Raw genomic sequence first — 22,368 nt, 5'->3', positions numbered from 1 at the left:
ACATATTTGTTGCTGGTTTTTTTTTTCATGTTTCTCCAAGTACAAAAAATATGTTGAGTGAAAATCTCATAGAAGTGAGAGAGCAACACGTTCATCTCTGTTAGTTTGTCAAAAATACTTTAAGGAACATATCAAAACACATCCAGTCATATGAAAAGGAAGCTATGCCCTCTGTTGTTCTTGAGATTGAGTGCATTAAAGTGACTAAAATGAGGAAACTGCAACCACAGATGAATGACACTGCATGACATATTGCATCATGTCATTACTTGTGTAACTGAGAAAATGCAGATGCGTTTTGTCAAAAATTAAAGTTCACTTTATAGCTTCTGTGGAAATTAAGAGGGTAAATAGAACTCAGGTGTTGCTAATTACTAACAATTCACCTTATTCATTGATTATCAACAAGTGTGAGGACTTTCTAAAAAAAGGCAGTTGTGAGTTTGCCAGTCGTAAGCATTCACAAAGCCAGGAAAGACATTAGCAATGATCTTAGAGAAGCAATTGATGCACGAGTCTGGGAAGGGTTCGAAGGCCATTTAAACATAATTTGCATCATGCTACTGCAAGAAAAAATATTTGCAATTAAAAAATATTCAAGACAGCTGTTAATGTTAGTGGATGTCAAAGCAAGTTCACCCCATGGTCAGATATGCTGTGCTGCACTTCCAGAAAGGGCAGGAAGGCCAAAAGCTACATCTCAGACTCTACAAGCCTCAGTTAGCAAGTTAAATGACTGAACAGAGTCACTTAAAAAGAATTTCATTCTGTTGTAAACTGCAGACCAGGGCTATTCAGCTTATTGCTGAGGACTGCAATGGAGGCAGGTTGCATGTGTCCTTTCTCCAACACAGCTGGCTCAAGTTATTGAGCCTTTGTGCAGAACCTGATAGGCTGTTGGATCCATTTAATTTGATTCAGGTGTGTTGAAGCAGGAAAACATGGAAAACCTGCTGGATTGTTGCCCTCGTAGGATCAAACTGAATATCACTGTTGTACACTAAACAGTGCTGAAAGATAATAAAGTCAAGTCTAAAGTCTCCAAGTTAAAGGGGCAAAAAAGCAAAATTGTTTCATTGTAAGGCTTTCAGTTGTACACTGCCTGTAGACTCACCTCATCTGAACAAATACCTCAAAGTACTGAGAAAAGAAAAGTCTCCATTTTGTGTAACATGTTGAATAAAGAAGGAAGTAACATTTAACGCGATTGTTGTTACTTATCTGTCCAGGAGAAGCGCTAGCTCTGAGTCCCCCTAGGTCCCTTTCTTTATCCAACAACTTTTTTTTTGCCAACAAATGTTATTTCTTTAGAGGTAATGTCAGATCCTTCGTTCTTCTGGTGAAGTTTTTGCTCTGCTTGCTGCCATTTAGCTTGAGAAATACATGCTGCTTTTTCTCACTGGCTGAGCCTTTTATAGGAAGGGAGGATTGAAGGCCCGGTGAGGACAGAGGACACGGCGATTCACATGAATGCAGTTTGACTTGTAAAAAAGAGGTTGAGATCACCACAGAGAGACTTTATACATGTCATTTTAGCCTTTTGCACACACATCCACCAGACACTGCATGTTCTTTGAACTTGAATACAGCTGACATGGATACATGCACTTTTAGCAGTAGGTCAGAAAGGTTACTTAAAAACAATTTTACTGTTAATAAGCTCTCTTGTTAAAGAAATGCAGGTTCAATGAGACAAAGCTGGGTTAAGAGGAATGCAACCTTTTATCTTTTCATTTAACTTGCTAACTTGCTTTGTTGTTCAACATCAAGGCTGTCTTCGGTCAAGGCCTTCAATTGCAGCATTCTGCGATTGCTGACTTTTGGAGTTTTAATTTGGCTTTTGAAGCATCTGAATAGTCACATCATCCAAAAAGGTAAAAAAGAAGAAACTCGACGCAGCAGTTTCAGCCTAAAAGGACTGACAAATTACTGTTTTGCAGACTCGAGCGGACATCTCATCCTGTCGGCAGCACTGTGTATCTATGTGCTGCTGATTCCTGCCCAAAATAGATGATGGCTAATCTGCGCTGCACAGGTTGAGTGAAATCAGTATTTGTCGCATCTAAATGTGCAAGCACGTCAACAGATTCAGTATTGCGAGTTACGTCTACACGTTCTTGTGGGACTTGTTCTGCCAATGTTCCATGAAACAAAAGATGCTATTTTTAAAAATTGGATTACTTTGAGGTTTTTTTTTTTTTTTTGCCTTCTTTCTTCTGCTTGTCATTATCCAACTTTCATTTATCCATTCACTTCTTAGTACCCTCACCTTGCGTTTTCTTATCTCCCTCTCGCACCTGTTTCTTTATTTATCACTAAAGTCCAATTCTCTGAATGTCATGCCCTCATTCTCCTTCTAGATCATATTCCAACCATTTTTTTCTTCACCTCCATTGTCTGTCTCCACTGTTTTCCATCTTAACTCGCCTTTAATTTAGTATTTGAACCGAGAAGATTTTCCATCTGTATTCCCTTACCAACTTTGTGATGAAATCAATGCAAACGCTGGTACAATGACAAATGAGTCACCATCTGCAGAGGGGATTTGCTTTAAAATCGCCACAGCGTGTTTGTATTTGTGTGTTCCCATTAGGCGGAAAATGAAGTGCTGTGAGGAAATTACCCTGTTCACAGGGTACACCTGATTAAACTATTTTACCTCAGGCTGAGCGTTTGCGCTTTCCCCCTGTTGTGGTTTCTCAAAGAGTGTTTGTGGGAGTTTGTGTGTGTTGCTACCTCACCAGAGCTGCAGTGAAGGCGAAGTGTGTAAATTAACTGGATGTTTGACTCTGATCAATGTTGCCTGTGCATCTTGTGGATGTGTTTATGTCTGTGCGTGTAAAAGCCATAACTTGTTAATTTGATGTATGAATACACACACATCTGCATGAGTGACTGCATGCTTGTGCACTTTTGTGCATGACTATATGCGGTGCTGTGGTTGTCTATCATTGTGTTTATTAATATGTACTTTCATCTCTGTATGTGTGTGTGTGTGTGTGTGTGTGTGTGTGTGTGTGTGTGTGTGTGTGTGTGTGTGTGTGTGTGTGTGTGTGTGTGTGAGTGGGTGATCTGAGAGAGTGAGCGTTTGTCTGGGCTCGCTGTCACTTTCATTAAAATCCACCAACAGAGAGAAGAACTATAGGTGGAAAAGTAGAAAAATAAAAATAGTACATAGGCGAAGGTTTGGAGAACAGTGACAGACGGAGAGGATTATGAAAGAGGACAAAAGATATGAGGTTAGGAGGAAATGAAAGCAGAACATGGAAAAAAAATGTATATTAAAATAATGTTGTGCACTTTTCTTTAACTTTAAATGATTAATATTCTCTACTGTTTGGGTTAACAGAGTTATTGGTGATGAAATGCTGGCTTTTTATGTAATTATTGTCATGTTAAAAAAAAGGAATTACTTATTAAAGAGGTTGACTGTCTTTGACATTAAGGTACAGAGCTCTTTTATTAGTCATGTCTTTGTTAGTCATGAGTGCAGGCCTCTGTGGATGTAACATGCAAGCCTTTAAACAATTTCCTTCATTAACAATGTTTAATGTCCGCAAAACTCCAGTTTTCTGCATCTTAAAATTCCTGTTCAGATTTCTATTTTGAAACATATCAAGGTTAATTTTTCATTCTCTTCCTAACACGTTTATTTTTTTCCGTCTTCTGGCTCACTTGCCCAAAATAAATAGAAGTAGTCTTGACAACTACAAATCCTGTGTGCAAAATCTTGCTCTCAAAACAAAGCCAAGACATGTAAGATTGCAATAGAGGAGTCAAAATATATGTATTGTGTCACAGTTGTATTTAAAACAAAGCACAAAGAGTAAAAATTACCTTTAATCCCTGAATAGCAGCTTAATTCATCTGGAAATTGATAAAGTGATATCTGATGTGTAAGTGTAAAAAGTAGATGCGAAAATAATTGAATCTTAGCTCTTCTAAAATGTTGTAATGCAGGTTTGTAATCTCCAAATTGCCCATCTGGTCACATTTCCTCACATTATGTGGCATTTAGCCTCAGCAACTCATTTCACTGATATATCGCCACGGTAACCTGTTATTTTAAATTCATATACATCTGTTTTTTCCTCATTCTGAAAGCAAATTGTTATTTAAACCATGCATTTATTTAATTCAATAAAACTTTGCATTTAAACTCAGTTTTGCATTTTTTTTGTTGTTCTTTTGAATAACTTGAGTTTATACAAAATTCCCTAAATTCCGTAGAAATACGCAATGACAAGGTTTGGAATTAAATATTAATTTATAACAGTTGTAAAAGTTTTGGGTAAAAATGAACTGAAGGATTTTAATATTGCTGGACAGCCAGTATACATACTGCATATGTCAACCTTCCTTAAAATATCAGCATTAAATCCTTACTTTATGAAAATAATATGACATGAAATGTCAAGACATTTCTGGACATGTTGTGCTGAAGGCATTCAGTCATCCGATTTCTCCCTCTGTCCTTTTTGTTTGTGTCTCTGTCAGTGCTATAATTGATGGTGATAAATGTTGATGAGACAGGAGCCATTAAATCTGAGCATCAGCTCTGTCTCTATTTCAACATTCCTCCTGGAAAACCTCATATGACTGAGTAACCTATTAGAAACACAGAAGGGAGTGGAGGGTGAAATAAATGAAGGAAAGAGAAAGGTCTCTCACGTCTTTATGGGCAGATGTCTCCCTCTGGGAATCCATGTAATGGCTAAAAGGCCTTATTACATGGTGGCAAGAGAGTCGAGAGACTGGGGAGGCGGCAAGAAGGAAACACAGGTAATGAAGACGGCAACAACACATCCTTCCTGCAGTCTTATGGGCACCAATGATAAGGTGTTATTGAGGAATAACTAAAAAAGTTACTAAAAAAAAAAAAAAAATAGATTAACAGAAAACAGGGTTGAAACAGAAGAAAGTGTGTTTTACTGTAGACATTAAATCTATGGAATTAATGACAGACTAGAGGACATTTATCTCACATAACGTAGATGATTTCAATAAATATTAAAATCAGGTGAATGCAACCTTGTTGAAAAAACCCCCAAAACATATTACTCTATTTAATTATTCATGTACCGAAGCGGAAATGCTGAAACACTGTTGAACAAAATGTTACAACTAATGGGTCAATATTTTGCAGGAACACCTTTAGCAACAATATTAGAAATAATGATTTTCTGCATTATCCATCTCTCACTCAGAATAAATTTCAGGATTTTATTTTACTTTATTTTATTTAATTTATTTTTTTTATTGTGTTTAATTTCAACACAGCTCTTTTAAGTTCCCACTACAACATTTCTGCCTGGTAGAAGTCTGAACTCTCGTTGGTTCTTTGCAGTGTGTTGATTGTTTTAGTTTTCAGCAGTTCTTTTGCAGATTTACTGCTGTGTTTAGGGTCATTGCCCTGCTGCATATGACCTAATTTAGTGGAGCAATAGAGTCTGAGATCTAGCTCTTGGATGTTTTATAATTCATAAGGAACAGGGTCTTGGACTTTGGCACCTGCTTCTGTGGAGACTGGTAATTGTTTTGACTAATGTTGTTCACAATACAATGACTGATTTAACCCATAAAGACCCAACCAATGCTACAATTTTTTTTGTAGTGTAATCTTCTGCTTTCTGGTGTCCATTAAGAGGCAGAAGAATAAAATCACATTGTGTTCCACAGGCTTTTAAGTGAAGTTTGCACCTTAAAGGGATGCCCAATGTCTCAGAAACTATATGTATCATATTTGCCATGCTGGCTTATGAGTTAAAATGGTTTGGAAAATAACTTCAGCAGACCTAAAGGAAACAATATTTCCTTCCCAATAAGTTAATCGCCGATGTCTTTCCTTTATTCCACTTAGATGCTCCAGACAACAAAGTGCCAAAACTTTTGCTTCACTTTATGATAATTAATGGGGGAGCATTTATATTTTTGTTCCTCCATTTGCCATAGAGAAACCTTTTGTTGTCATATGCCAAAGATGAGAAAATTGTAGCTCATAAACCTAAATTAAAGCCATTTCTTCAGTTTAAGTGCAGATAAGTCACATTAAATACCAGAATGTATGCACAGATACAATAAACAGTACAGCTTCATTGTGCAAGAAATAAATTAGTAAACTGGTGACAAACAGATCACATATAATTTTGTATGAATATTTGACTAATTATACTGGAATTTCAAAATGTTTCTTTTTCAAAGTACTTATCTTCGGTGAAAACAAAATATGGGATATTTGTTGTAGTGAACTGAACCTTGTGATTGGTTCACTTTGCAAAATAATGTGGATTTAATGAATTATTATTACAGATTATTTTACAAGTCAGTAACCAAATAAAAAACTAATTTGTAATTCTATTCAACACAAAAAGGTTGCAATGGTTTTTCACGTTCATGTAGTTAAAAATGTGCAATATTTATTAGCTGCACATTTTCACACAATCTGGCATCTGAAAGTCTGTGATTACATTGAGTTTTTCTGAAGATTTATTTAGTCCCATTTTCTCTTTTCTTTGGCTCAGTCTTTTCACACTTTTTTCTGCCACCTACACACACACACCTGTGTATGTGCATAAATGCAACCCTTCCCCGCACCCTTATTCTTCCTCCTGAAACTTTATTGCTTTCTAAAGATGGAGGCATTTCATTTAGAACGCATTACCAGAGACATGTTTGGCAAAAAGCATTTACATGTGCTAAAATACTGTTGTGACATCTGACACTGATCACATCCATTTCTGAACCCACAAATGAAACCGAGGTCCATTATGCCGACTGCACCTGAGTCTGATAGGGCATCATGAAATTACAAACAAATTGCACCTTTGCAGACATGACTGTAGTTTATAATCCTTTCCAAGTGTATGAAAATCCAACATAAACATATGCATGAATGGGGACATTGGCAGGCATGAACACATATGTGAACATGCATATGACAATGATGAGTCTTTAACTCTGTTCTAAACCTGACTGCAAATACTCAGGTTGAGAGACAAAAAACTGCTGCCTAACTCACTGTGCATGCAGACTTATCTGAATTGTAACACAATGCTGTAACACCATTTTTTATTTAAATACATTTTAGAAAAATACAGTGTGTAATTCTATTAACTTAAAAGCATACGTGCAATATATGTTATATCACTGAAGCTAGGCGAGATTTAGGGTACAGCTTGGACAGGTTGCCTGTCATTCACAGAGACAAATTCAAAACAAAATTACCTGGTATTCATGTATGATAAAGCACTATATAGAATAATCCAAGGTTAATTTGTTTCAGTACAAAAGTTTTCTAACTTTCCTAACATTGAAAAAAATTAAACACAAGATAGGCTTTGATGTCTGCAGTGTTTTTTCTTCCTTTTTAACTTTTACAGTTTCTTTTAGTCTGACTATAATAAACACTGTTATCTGTAAACCACTAGAGGGAGAGTTAAACCCACATTCAGTTGAGCTGACAAGGCATTTGGACACGCACACCTGTGTGTTTGCATATGCAAGCACAGAAAGGCAGACACAATGCATTATGCCAGTGAAGCATTTTATCTCTTTTAATCACCACAGTCTCACCACGATGGTCAAATGCACTGAAAACACATCAGATCACCAACAGATCAGCCTCAAAGAACAAAGAGGACACAAAAACTTTGAGATAATTTAATTTTTTGTTACATTAAGGATTAAGAATGCCCATTTGTTCTAGTTTGTTGTAAAAAAATAAGAAAGATCTCTTTCAAGCTCAAAGTCTGACTTAAATAAAATTGAGAATAATTAAAAAAATATATTAATCATACGTGAAGTTCCTTCTTGCTTACTATGAGGAAAAGCTACACTTGGAGCATCAGAACCTGTTATTCAAAGCTTAGAATTTTTTTTCACACTGTGCATGTTTATGTGCTCTGTTCTGCCTCCATTACTGCTGTTGTTTCAGCTTTCTGTCCTTGCAAACTGAAACAGAGAAATATAGCATTTTAAAACTGTTGTAATATACATAAGGACATATCTGTCATTGATATTACATAAACTAGTTTAGCAAGAGCTTGGAAAAAAATCAGTAATAGACATACAGTCGTACAAATTAGTCAGGAAGACACCACCAGATATTAACAATAATATTATCAACCATTCTGTTTAATGATCTGCTGGTTAATCTATCTGATCTCAGCTTGCTGAGGCCTGGGGGCAAAACTCCAGTTTGCATAATGGTGTAACTAGCATGCAAGAAAACAGAGTGAGAGAAAGAGAGGCAATGGCCTGTGTTAAAGCTAAAAACAAACCATAGCCGGCTCATCTCCTGGGCATCTGGCTCTAATAGTTGCTTGCCAAAAGCTAAATCCTTTTGCTGTGTTTTCTGTCTCACTCATTCTGTGCCTATTGCTTAACATGATTGTAAACAGATTTAAACAAGGAAAATATCAGATTGAAGGTAAACTCAACTCTACACTGGATCGTCTTTGCAGTTTCTATGTACACAGTGGCTTGGGAAGGTGCTAGCTGCTAAATATGCTAACAGCATTATAATATAACCAAATGCAGTTTGCATCTGCACCTTAAAGTCTCACACACAGTTTTGTGCTTTGCTTCTCTGGACAGGGCATTTGGAAAAAAAAAAACTTTTATTTTTTTCTGCAAATGCAAATCTTTGTAGCAGCCACGCAAATCTTTTCAGATATAGTGTTCATTTGTTCCTCTGATAGTTTTCCTATGTTGTCTTGCCCATTGGTGCTCTTCAATTTGACTAATACAACATGTGAGGACCAAGTACAGCCTATTATAGCACCTCTTTTACAGCCACACTGATTATTAACCAGCTTTGTGGAATGAGTTTAGATGACTCTGTATAGTTTAACTTAACTTGTCTGGGCTGGTCACCCAAAAAAGTACAAAAAATACTTACATTTTTTATCATACAAGCTCATGCATCAGTAACAGTGTTGAGTCGCTTACTCATTAAGCATGAGCAAAGCGATGCATGCACTCCACCCTCATCGACCAGCTTTTTAACCTTCCTCTGCTGCTCCTGCTGAATGATTAGAATACAAACCATGATGGCTCCTTCAAAATGTTACAGAATTTAACATAGCTCACAACTAGAGCAAAATAAAAAAAAAAAACTTTTGTTTTAATATCTGAAAGCTACAGGACTAGAAATAGAAAGCAACTCACAGCTTTGACATTTTGAAACAAACAAAAAAAGAAATTCTCCCAAAGGCTTGAAGCTGAGACACTGTTTCCAATAATGCAAACGAGCCACACAGTAACACAAACACTGATGCACGAAGCAGTTTTGAAAATGTCACGAATGCTTCCTTCCAATAAAAGCTGCATTAAGATTTAATTTGAACAGATGTTAAATCAAACTGTCAGCAAATCTAGTACCATGTAGTTTCACTCCAGTCGTATGGATCTTGCAGTCACTGGGTAAATATTGAATATGTCTTCATGTGCTTTCTTCTTGTTGGCTGTTGCAGGTAATCACAGTGCACAGGGAAGCATGTCATTTCAACAGTTTAAAGTAACTATAGAAAAGTATAATTTATATGTAAATGGAGCAATCTTTCAGTGTCACAGAACCAGATCCATATGAGTATCCCACAAAATTCATAGGATCAAAGCTTTTTTCAACCACCTCAGCTTTGCCCGTGCTGTACCATGGCTGTGTGAACGTTATCTGAAAGTGAGACCTGTCATTTCTGGGGCCAAGAGGAAGGGTGTGAGGAAGGACACGCCCTCTGGCCACAGCGTGGGATGTTTCAGTGTTAATGCAGCAGCCTGACTGCATGGCTGTTCGTCTCCTTCTTTTGCCTTAAATAGAAAATTATACTTTGTAATCCAGTCTAGGCTTCAGCTGAGCAACTGGCATGTTTTCCATTTAGTACAGATTCCTACAAATCAAATTGGATTGTCGGCACGGGGACGGGGCAACTTTCATCTGAGGTTACACAGTTCACATCAAAATGCAATATCAGGGCTGTTTCTGAAACACGACCCAGTTGTTGATTTGATTATAAGTATGTTAGCATATTATATTCATGCTTTTAGTGTCTTTATGAGTGCATGTGAAAGAGGAGTCACTCATCACCAGGAGCCACAGTGAGCAAAGTGTTAACGTTTCCTGGTTGCATGTTAACAGACCACAAGAGTGTTGTTGTGATGATGGAGAAGATTTAAAACCCCAAACATTTTCTGACTTTGCATCTGCCTGTGTGTGTGTGTGTTTGTCTGATTGTGTGGGAAACAAACCCTCAGAGTCAGATGGGAGACCATGGCCTCTCTTCACCTTGCTCCTCCCCCTTGCTGACATGTGTATACCTGTATGTCTGTTTGTCAGGCGTGTGTTTCTGTGTGTTTAACAGCCTGTTAAAGCTTAAGTGCCAGCAGTGTTTCAGGAAAGTAGTTGACTGGTCAAGTGGTCAAGTGAAAAACGACAGCTCTGGAGAGGCAGGTGGGAGAAAAGGAGTGAGAGGAGGAAAGAAGGCAAACGGGGCAAGAACTCAAAGGGAGGCAGGCAGGGAGATCGTGTCAGATAGAGACAGACAAAGTGCAAGTGCGCAAAGAATAGAGAGGGGGAGAGACTGACAGCAGAGCAAACATTCCCCAACGGAGGGAGGCTGAGAGCAAGAGAGACTGCTGAGAAGGTCAGACTGACAACATGCTGAGGAGGAAAAGAAGTGTTTCATTTGGTGGATTTGGATGGTATGTTGATTCTACATTAGCTACTGATGTGTGACTGTCAGATTTCACTATGCATGTGCATACTTATGACTGCTTTGCCAAAAGTTCTGCAGTAAATTGAAACAATGCAAAGAGTTTTATAGCCTGCCACAATGTACATTAGCTGTTGTGTAATTTTATGGGTGGTGCACAAATGTAAACTGTTTCATGAAAAGGAAGGATGGGTGGAGGGCTCAGACTGCTCCTCTGTGTCACACCTTTAACACTGTGTCCTCTTGTTTGTCACCCATGTGTGTGTTTGTGTGTGTATAACTACAGTTTCACTCTGTGCTGTCTCCACTGAGGGAAGGATTACAATCAACAGGCTGCTTTGTCTCTGCCTGCTCTCTGTTGCCACTGCAGCGCTTACTGGTCATGTTCTCTTGCTCTATTGGTGGAAATGTGTTCCCATCATGCAGCAACGCAGGAGCTGCCAGGGAACCCATTTAGTGCTTAATGCGCTGACACACTTGGATGGAGTGTTTTTGTGCAGGCTCCCCTGTTGGTAGTTATTCTAACACTGACGAACCGCTTCAGAGCACTTAACCTTCCTCAACTGGGCCAAAGCAGAGTATCCTTCCTGAAAGGCTGCAATAACCTGCAACAGGCAGAAGCATCAACTTGTATGTCAGCAGGTTGATAGCTGACTGTTGTCTGTCAAAGTGATTGAAAAAACAAGCAAAAAAAAAAAAAAAATCAAATAGGTCAAAAAACTTGACTTATATGTGAAGTGAAAGAGGAGAGTTTCATAGAAGTGACAATGTAAAGAGAATGAAAATAATGAATAATTATCATGAATAATTACCATTAATGATAGAGGCAGATGTATGTGCACCATTGCTGTTCTTTTCTCACTCCCTGCTTCAATTGATGATGAATTAGAGTGTTTGATCATTTCTTCTCAGAGGATGAGTCTCCTTAAAAAGAGCTTTAAATACAAATCTCACCACTTAAGGCTATAAAGGCACTCTACCGGTCCTTGAATGCAACTCTTTTGTATATAAAACATGTAAGAGCAAGGGATTTACCCCCTGTGTCTTTTGAGTGGTGTGGAGGAGGCTTAAAATCTGACTCTGAAATCTGAATCACCCCAAGAACAGAAAAAACAACTTAATCAGTTTAAAATGATGTTTACTGGGGTAAAACTCAGATGCCCAAATGCAAGTGAATGCAGCGAGTAATGTCCATCTAAATTTAGTTCCACATCAATGCTATTATGTTTTCTGCCACATTAAATTCCATTTATTTTTATTCAACTTTTATTTTAACAGGCAAAACACTAGGAACAGATATATAGTTATAATGATGGTGAATAAAGCCGAAGAAGTGATAAACCTCGTGATTTGGCTTTTTCTTTTTTTTTTACATCAAACTTGATCAACTGTCCTGTAAAATGGTTTTTGTTATCAATGAACTATATGTGTTTATATAGCGGTACAGTTTTCATCCTCAGTAAACGGTTGATGGGAGGAAATTTCATGGAGTTTTTTATTTTAATTTATTTTGCTTTAATTTCTTCTTGATTTATAATATTTGGTGTAGTACTATTAAATGTTAAACCATTTTCCCGGTCTGTGCTGCTGCCTGGCGCCCCTCCATCAAAGAACTCACCTCTGCAGCTACTGTCATGAATACAGTCAATTAAATGAAAAAGAATGAAAAAAGAATGAAAAAAGAAACATGCCATTTACATGCCAATTGCAATCCATGAGAAAATCATGATAAAAAACACAAAAATAATCTAGTGGTTTAGTGATGATAATAGTGGTATTTCTCTGTCTAAAATATGCTAGATTGACATGTTTGACTCAGCCAGAATGTGGGTGGTTAATATCTTCAAGAGCATAGATTAACACAGACTGCAGCTTTGTTACCACACACGAGAAAGGCCTTGTAACATGTGCCGGTGCAGGATCAGCTACAATTGTTGCTTTTTAATGTCACTGGAACAGAGCAAAAAATGAAATGTGAGGAACCTGTTCAACAAGGATTGTTGCTAATTTAACTGTTGCACAAATTGTACACAAGTGTACAGCTGTTCTCCTGACATTTCAGTGTTTGCAAGTAATTTTGTCAGTAAAATCATTTGTATTTGCCTCTGTTGGCCTCCACTAATACATCATTGCCTGCTGTTTTTCAATATTGCTGGAAAACATTGAAATTATATTTAAAGCATGGAGTTTTTGTACTGGTGCTGTAAAAATTGACTTTATTTTGTTTTGCTCTGCTGTGCTAAAGTTTTTCATCCGCTACACAAGCATATGTTTGTCTATAAAAGAGTTGTGCACAGCTCAGCCTCCAAATTAATGAGATTAACCACTTAATGTCATAACACCTTCCTTGGAGAGGGAACATAAGCACTGTAAATAAACCTTCTAGCGAATCCAAACTTTCACATATCAGGACATAATTGAAAATGATCTCATCCATACCAGGTTTTAAGCTTAAAATCACAGTGGAACAGCGAATCATATGTTTCACTGTATCAGTTTAACGTTACATCGGTTCATTAGGGTTTGCAGGAATTTGTTTGTGCACAGCTTTCTGAAGGTCCCACCACAGCATTTCCGTCAATGTTTTTCAGCCTTCTGTTTTAGATTTGCTGAAGTGTGTTGGATCATTGTCTTGCGGTGTGAACTCATTATGGCAAAAGTATAGCAAACAGATTAATGATTTCACATTTGACCCTCGAGAACATTAGCATTAGAAGTTAGGAGTTCAGTGATTAACAGAAACCTAAATCCTGTGGTAGCAAAACTACAGTTCAACACACCTCAACTCTGCTTGCCAGTTGGTATGAGGATTTGTACTGATATTGGTTTGATATGACAAAACTTATTAACTTTGATGGCATTTGCCAAAAACAAAAAACAAACCAAAAAAAACCAAAACATTAGGTTTAGTTGAAAAATTTAAAAAAGTTACTTTTTTTTTCTATGACCCCATTGGAAAACATATTGGGTTAGGTACTATTTAAAAATTTTGAAAGGCTTAGAAATGGGCAACAACACTACACTTCATGCTGTGATGTCGTCTGTAGCACTGAAACTATTGATATTCAGCAAATATTCACCAATATTCAGTAAGTTCATCAGATATCAGATTTATTAATGCATGATCATCACAATATTGTGCAATAACTGCATATCATATAAGTATGTGAATAATTTGATAAATCTTTTTAAGATAAAAACTAATAATAAAAACAGAAAAGGCAAGGTGACACATTTTAAATGTTTATTCTTATATCATCATAATAATCCGTAAATATGATTGAGCATCGCTGTGACGACTGCTAATGCAGGAAACTGTGGGACTGTCACTGAATATATCTCCTACATATATCTACTGGTCCTACTACTCTACTACAATATATCTCCTACTCCTCTTACAAAGAAGATGCAGAAGGGAGTCCAGTTCCACAGCAGATCTTAAAGCATAAATTAGAGCTCATTATCTTTAGAAAGCAGAAAATTAAACTCTTTGCAAGACTACTACCTAAATATATTCAGGTTATGCCACAAGTTCTCAGCAAAACAGACTGCTGTCTTGTAAATTGTTCAGCTGCAACTTTTCTACTGTGTTTTTTTTCAGAGAGATGAAGCTTTCGCCTCACAGCGCCTCTCAAAACATGTAGCCTTTGATTGATTTTGAAGTTTCTCAGAGCATTGTACGATCTGACCTTGGGGTTAACTTGCTGTGATGTCCACACCTACGAAGGTTGGAAGCTGTCTTCAGTGAACTCCAAATTTGAACAATCTTTCTCACTGTAGAATTACAGGCTTTAAATTGTTCAGAAATGGCCTTTTAGGCTTTCCAAGATTGATGGGAAACAGCAGTTTAGGGTGTGTTTACTCATGTCTGAATGATCCCACCTAGCAAGTTGCCAAAACATCTGCTTCTGCAGGGGTGAACACACTGATGATCAGTTAGTCAAGAGCATTTAATCACACGTTTTTTTTTTTTTTACCTTTTATGGAAGCAATACGTGTCTGTTTAGTTTTTCACGTGCTACTTTTGGTCTTGATTTTTCGTATATTAATAAAAATAATGTAACATGTCATGGGATTTTATTCATTAGAAGCAAAGACCAGATTTAATTGTGTAAAGATGTGTTAAAACAAAAAGTTAGCGTAAACTAGGTGTGTTTTCTTTTGTGCATACAAACAACAGAAAAACAAAATTTAATCCTCAACGTGTCTTAAAGCAGCAACTAAGCTGCAAAGTTCTGACAAACAAGCGCTCTGATTGTTCATGTTTACAGTATGAACACTGTGTAATGATGCATGAATAAAGACAGCCATAAACAGAGACGTCTCTAAACCGGTCTGAGCAGGTTGCAGAGAACCAGCCTTGTTAAATGAAGGTGCATGGCATAAAGCACGCTCTGCTCGCAGCCACTGCTTTGTACTGACACTCATCTGACCTATGCATTAGCTGTGCCTCAGGCTTTGCTGCACCTTTGGAAATTAGTGCATTTATTTTTGGCCTTTGTGACATGCGGCATAATATCCGTAACTCATGCAAATTTATATGGCACCTTGTGATAGATCCATATCAAATAGGATGAGATGTATCGTTGATAATAAACCATCGCATGAGCAACGTTTTAGAAATACCAGAGCACCCTTGGGATTCTGGTGAAGATGAAGTCATATATCTCACTCTTCACCTCTTGGTTTGAGAGCACATTTCCCACTGTTTATGTCCTCATTACTGTAAAATAGGAGCACTTACAGCAAATAATTTAATTGCTGCTCTAAAAAAAAAATCAATAATCTTTCTCTTTGTGCTTATATGTGTGTTTGTTCTCCTTTTTCCTCTCTAGGATTGACAAGTCTACTTTGTCTGCACTGAAAGCCCGGTAAGCGCCCTTTCAGATCCTCCTTTCAGAAATCTATATTTTCAGACTTGCATGTAAGTAATCTTCAAGTGTTTGTCAGTCATGTGAAGTGTGTACATGTAGGCTTCTGCAGAATGTTTCTAGAAAACAACAATGTGCAACACCTCATTAAACAAAGCAAAAATATTTAGCTCCATCGCATCCAGTTTCAATCTGTACATTTTGAACATTACCTTCTAGTTCATCCTAAAGCATTCAGAAAAAAAAATCAGTTGATGAACCATGGATAGTTTTCCATACAGGACACAAAAACTTAGTAACTGGTGACCATCTCATTTCGGTGAAAGATTAACTAAATGAAGTTTTGACAGAACATTAAGTCTCTGTAATGTCAGCAGGCAAAGTGGAAACAAAGAGGAACATGATGTTTTTTAACACTAGAAGGACTACGGAGGGATCATTTGATCCCTCTACCTTTGAGACTATGTAGGGATCATTTGATCCTCCTGTTTGGAATGTGGTCTGACCAGTATGCTAATAATGTGGCAGCTTCTTGCTGTGAGTTGAATGCAGATTGTCAGAGCAGCATAAAGGAAATGAAGAAACAAAAGGAAGAACTAGGTTTTACAGCAACTGAAACTAACTTCATTGCCTCTGACTTCAATCTTCTTCTTGACAGCTTGAATGTTTCTGCTTTTTTGTTAATATTTTGCATTGCTGAGAATGGATCACCACATATTTATCTTTTTTGTTGAATTCAATTTAGTAAGAGACATGAAAGTAAGAAAATTGTGACCATACAAAATAGAAACTGTGCTTATTTCGAATGGTTGATTGATATTTTTTAAACACCATTGCAGAAAACACAAACAATATTCACACATATTTGCAATGTGTGTGTGTTTGACATCACACAACTTATTCAAAACTGTCCTGGAGCAGACCTGGCACTCCCATGGCACTTTTTTTTTTTGCACATGCCACATGTAAACTTGTAGCAATGAACACATCGTTCAGTAGCAGGGTTCTTTTTGCACCAGTGCTGGACTTGGCACTTCTTCGTTTTGCCGAGTTCATCTGGTGCGGCGGCCTGTTTGCGAAGACAGTTTTCCTTTTCAATCTTCTTCGCCTTCACAGCCAACTCACTGGCAAGCCGCATCAGAAAACCTGGCCGCCTTTCTTTCCTTCCTGTGCAGTCTTGATAGAGGACATGGGCGTTCAGGGCTGCCATGTCAACCATGTTATAGAAGACAGCGACCGGCCATCTTCTTGTTCCTGCCCGTACGCTGTATTCCTGCACCATCCGTATCCACACCGCATTTTGTTAAGTTGTACTGGGTGATGGTTTTTTGGGTTTTTTTCCGGCTGTCCTCAGTCTGAATGACACCGTGCATACTGCTCATAATGTACACCGTCTTATTCTGGCTGCCTGCTTACGCTGTCAGTGTGGCGTCTAGAGTTTAGCCAAGTTTTTTGTCCAAAGCACTACTTCCTGATCCTGTGGAGTACTGTGATTATAGCTAAAGATTGTGACTTCACCAAGAATGTGATCAATGAAAATGAAGAAGCCATCCATACATGCATTTATTTGCTATACCTGCTTGTTCTAAAAAGGGTGTGTGGTTGGCTGGAGTATTTTCCAGCAGCTACTAGTGGTTTGATAGGGTACATCTGTAACAGGTCGACAGGCCATCAAAGAAAATTAATTTCCTAAACCAGCTTTTTTCCTTGTTTTTTTCTCAGGCCATAATAAATAAGAGGGAAAACTTTTGTTAGTTCTGTCAGACTGAGTTAAAAAACAAAAAAAAAACAAAAAAAAACTAGAGTCCTGATGAAAAACATAAAAACAACAACATGTGGATAAACGTAATGTCATGTGACGGTTCCCTTTGGCTTCTCAAGCTTCCCTGTTTGTGACTCTGTTTCTCCTCCCTCTCCACCTGCAGCTGCACCTAATAAGAAGCACGCCTGTTCCTCATCACCACCATTATATAAGCAGTTCACTCCATCTTGGCAGTTACCAGATCGTCGTCGATCTTACCTCGGAGTTCCTAACTGTAGTCAGTTGTGAATAAATCCTTTCCCTTTTGACCGTTCGCAGCTTGAGTCCTCCTTTTTTCTGAAGGAAACATGACACGTAACCATTTATCCACATGTTCAAACTGTAGCTGTGTCAAACTGATAATAATTGTGAAGATATCTTTGTATCGCAATGTGATAGGAAGTTGTTACATTATATTTATTAATATAAGATCCTGTACATGTCTTTCGTGTTTGTAGCCATGACCAGCTGAGGCTGACAGCAAAGAATAAAATCAATGGTTGTTGGACAGCGGTTGTTGGCGTATTTTTCTGTCCCTGGATAGTCCACAAACAAACTCTTCCTACCTCTGAACAGTTAATTACATTTGGGACATTTTTGTTGAAAGATCTCATACCACGCATATTTTTCAACAATTTTACCCCAAGTTCAGTGTTGGTTCTTAATTTTAGTCATTACAAAAGTTACTCTTGTGAGCTCTACTGAGAACAGGCTGTTTCTGAGTCCGAACCTCTAAATCAGGGGTGTCCAAAGTCGGTCCTCGAGGGCCGCTGTCCTGCAGGTTTCCCATGTATTCCTGATCTAGCTTCCACTAAATGGATCAAACAGCCAATGACGTGCACAACTGATTAAGCTCTACTACTAATTAATTTGAATCAGGTGTGTCTGAGCAGGGATACATAGAAAACCTGCAGGATTCTGGCCCTCGAGGACTGGAGCTGGACACCTCTGCTCTAAATGCTCATTAGTGGTGCTTGTTCACATCTACTCCACACCCCTCTCTGGGAAAGGAAAGGGCTTTTGCTGGTGCCTGCTTGGTGATTTTAGAAGGCATGCTCAGCTAGCTAGGGGCAGCAGTATACATTACCGGGGGGAGTTGTTGTTTCCCTTCATGAGGTCACAAAGAGAAAGACCTCAGGCCTACCCATGGAACCTAACATTTACTAAAAAATGGAGGAGACAAGAGAGAGATGGCAGAATGGTCTCTTTTTGTACACTACAGGCTATGGGAACACATATGAATTACAGAAAACCTTTAAAAACGTCCAAAATTTCAAAAATGTCAAAACATTATTATTTTGCCACTTTAAATTATGACTTGATGGTTAAATATGATGTAAAAAAATGGCTTTGAAAGGCAGAAATAAAAGTTTAAACACAGGAATTGCAGCTATCTAAACATGTTTGAGTCTTTATTGTGCTTTTGCTATGTTTTGTGATGTGGACCAACATCATGGTGGGCAAATTGATTGGAGGTAAAATGGGATGACGATTTAGAAAAGGGTTTGAACAATAGCCTTATTGTGTGGGGTTTGCATGCTTTCTCTGTGTATGCATGGGTTCTCTCAGGGAACCCTGGCTTCCTCCAATCCCAAAATGCACAAGACATGTCTGTCAGATAATTGATCACTCATCAGTCGCTTTGGATAAAAGCATGTGCCAAATGACTGTAGAATAGAAGTTTATTTTCTTCTTTCACATCTTTAATTAAAAATGACATATTTCTTGGTCTAGATCAATAAGTCATAATTTCGTGCTCCTTCTTAATAAGAAATACTAAAGGATTTGACCTTGTAAGATGTAAGACGCCCCTGCTGGCGCTTGTTTGGATATTTTTTATTTTCCACTTTGACAAGTTGTTAAAGCTCACTTCTAAAGGTTAATGCTGTGATGAATAACAGTGCATTGTTTCCAAGTGCCTACAACCAGAGTCACTGTAAGGTGACTCTGAAAGTCAGCCAGAAGCGATTTGTTGGTTCAAATCAAGTCGAGGTCAACTTAGGATGCTGTCAGTTTGTGTGGATTTCTCCTGATCCATCCACATGCATCCTGCGTAGGTGTTGTTACAGGGTCATCCACTGCTGGGCGAAGTTCAACCACATGGGTAGAGAAAGTCTTGTTCAACTTGGTGATATTGTATAACGATTTTACACAACGGCTTTTTCAGCCGTCTGTGTGGATTTTTGGATTGTGCCGTCTTTACTGCAGTTGCTGAATTACTTTCCTTCAGCTGTGACCAATCACAGTAGCAACAAAACTAACTGAATAAATGCTTTATTTATGTTTGACTCACCGGGTTGATGGCACTATTCATTCTCAGTATTCATTCTCAGACTGAATTTTTCTTCAACAAATTACATTGCTTGGATTTGTGCGGCTGTATTTGTGTGATTAAGTCTGCTTTGGCACAGAGAGTGCAAGTGATCGTTTCCACAGTTGTACGGTTTCTTCTTGGGAAGCGCTTTAGGATTATTATGTATGCACAGCTTCTCTTTGTTGAAACAAACTACTGGCAAGCCTCACTGAAGGGGGTTGCTGTAGTGATGAGAGGCTAGGGTTTTTTGTGCAAATGTATGTGTGTGAGTGTGTGTAATTATGTGAAATCTTTCTCTTACCACATTCAGACTTGTTTCATTCAAGCACATGCACAATTTATATAACTATAGAACAATTTTTTAGTTTCTGTTAAAGTCATTAGTGGTTTTATGTCTATTAAACCATAAGTGCACACCGTTTTAACACCAATCTTTTATCTTAGGTTTTGTGCCTTCATGGAGCAGCATTTTGGACATTAGACAAGTACGATTACAGAATCTCAGCTTCCATCATGGACATTTTTCAATTTTAGACCTGCCTGTTTTCTAATCATAAGGAATATTGCCAACAACATTCAGTCTCAAAGTGACACTGAAGAACTTATCTTTGCCTTTACAGCCACTGTTTGATCATTTCAATAAAATTTTAGGTGTTAAAAAGCCTCCTTTAAAAGCATTTGTTGATATGAAATCATAAAAACTGCCCCCAAAGCTATGAAAAAGACAGATTATGTAGCTTTCTGACCTAAAACTCCACGTTCTGGACTCGTTTGATGAGACAGTGGAATCTATCATGTGTATTTCTGGAGCTGCAGCTACCCTGCAGCATCCAAAGGCTGAGAAATCACACTATACAACTTTTACATCTGGGAGGCTGTGCGACGTTGCAGCAGAAATTCACTTCATGGAATAATAAGGAACTGGAAACATCAGTGATTTGGCAAAGAAATGCAAGAAGATTAAAAGAAAGGAAGAGACAAAAGGGCCATCATGAGATCCGGAGAGAGCTAACAGGTCAGGTAGGATGCAAGATGGATGATGAATCAACCATCGATAGGGGGCGCCTCACTGGGAAAATAGCAAAAGTACTGAGGTGTGTCTTTAATGGTTTGGCCTCTCTTATATAAAAAAAATAGATCATTGTACACCTTGTCTTTGCAAGGTTAACTTTATTGTTGAAAAAAACTTTTTTATCAATTTATTGTTTTTTTGTGCTGTCTAGTACTTTGATGCTAAACTTGAATTATTTTGCTTTATTTAAAACTCTTGCTTTTATTCCTACCGATGCTTTTCTTTCCTATTGGCAACATGCACATAATATCAGTTGTTTTTATCTCAGTTGTAATTGCATTGATTAGCTTTTATGTGTCTGATAAAGCACTATATAGATAAGATTGAGTTGAGAAAAGCAAATCAGGTTGGAAAAACAACTGACTACAGCAAGTTTTTTTTTTTTCATTAAAAACTGTCAGTTGTTTTGATCTTAAAGGATGAAATTGCAGACTAAATGATGTGATTGCACAACATCCTGCTCAACTCTTTTAATTTTGGTGAGCTGATTTAAACGTATGCTATATTATATTGTGGTAAAATCAAGATCTTCACCCGTTTTCCTTCAATAAATAACACTATATAAAGTGTACAATTTTCCAGGTGTGTTTTGAGAGTGCAAGAGGTTTTGCATTGAGCAACAGTTACTAGCTTGACTGGTTGTGTTGCTGTTGGTGAAAGTCATTGGTCAAAGTCAAGCTGTTTAATAATATAGAACATATAAGACAATATTAAAGTGCTGCACTGAGCACGTGCCACAGTGGGGATAAACACTGCTCGTGTCAGGTTTATAGTCGTGCTTTTAGACACAAAACTTTAGAATATTACTAGAAAAGCTGCTTAGTGTGCTACATGTGAAGTGAGACCTTTCAGTTTTCTGGGGCGTTCTCGTGTAAAAAGATGTGCATACAAAGGTGCACAGAGTGTCTCCCTGGGTTCCTGGCCAGGTGTCATCAGAGCCTCTGCTGTGGAGTGGCTCTGAATATGAATGAGTGAGTCGTGACTCCCGCTGGAGCTCCTGCTCTGCTGGGACACTCAACATAACAGATTTGTGTGTGCATGAGGTCCAGATGTTCAATTTGGGTATTAAAGGAGAATAGCAGCAATGAGAACAATAAAAGTGGAGGTAATGGAGGCATGAAAACGAGAAGGAAAGGACAGAAAAAGAAAGAAAGGGCAACTGGAAAGGAAGGAAATAAGAAAAAAAGGCTGCGAAGTGCAAGAGAGGACATATTGCTGATTTATGTGATGATAAACTTGATTAAGCAGGATGGATGTACTTATGTTGAGGGCGAATCAAATGCTAATGATGGACATTTGTGCCGTTTTATAATTTAGAAATAAATCTTTGAAAATGACATACATATCATTTCTAAAAGGAAAGAGAAAGGGTATTCAAGCTGTTGTTTTTAGCTTTACGCCTAATGAGGGAACATTTGAGGATTACACTGGAGCATATAAAGTCACACAGGAGAAAAGGGGGGCGGGGGGTGGACGGTGAAAGGCCAAAGGAACAAAAACATCAGATGGATTGCTCACTTCAAAGTTTGTGGCTGCGGCAGCAGGTGTCAGGGCTCTGCTTTGTCCTCCACCTTCCTCATCTGTCCTGTCTCTCCTCCTCT

The 22,368-nt window shown here is 37.9% G+C and overlaps 1 protein-coding gene across 2 annotated transcripts in view; it reads left to right on the top strand.

Moving 5' to 3' along the window:
* The window catches only part of LOC306760987 (rap1 GTPase-activating protein 2-like), a 93,612-nt gene that overhangs the window by 1,158 nt on the left and 70,086 nt on the right, over nucleotides 1-22,368 (top strand). For both annotated transcript variants that reach the window (XM_079247054.1, XM_079247052.1), the window contains exon 2: nucleotides 15,545-15,580. Coding sequence is in view for 1 of the 2 variants with exons in the window: in XM_079247052.1 (XP_079103178.1) it covers nucleotides 15,545-15,580 (36 nt within the window). In the remaining variant the exon portion in view is untranslated. The remainder of the gene's footprint in view (nucleotides 1-15,544; nucleotides 15,581-22,368) is intronic.

This window comes from Telmatherina bonti (genome assembly GCF_933228915.1).
Source record: "Telmatherina bonti genome assembly, chromosome: 9".
NCBI classification, from domain to species: domain Eukaryota; kingdom Metazoa; phylum Chordata; class Actinopteri; order Atheriniformes; family Telmatherinidae; genus Telmatherina; species Telmatherina bonti.
This window is presented reverse-complemented; position numbering and strand designations above follow the sequence as displayed.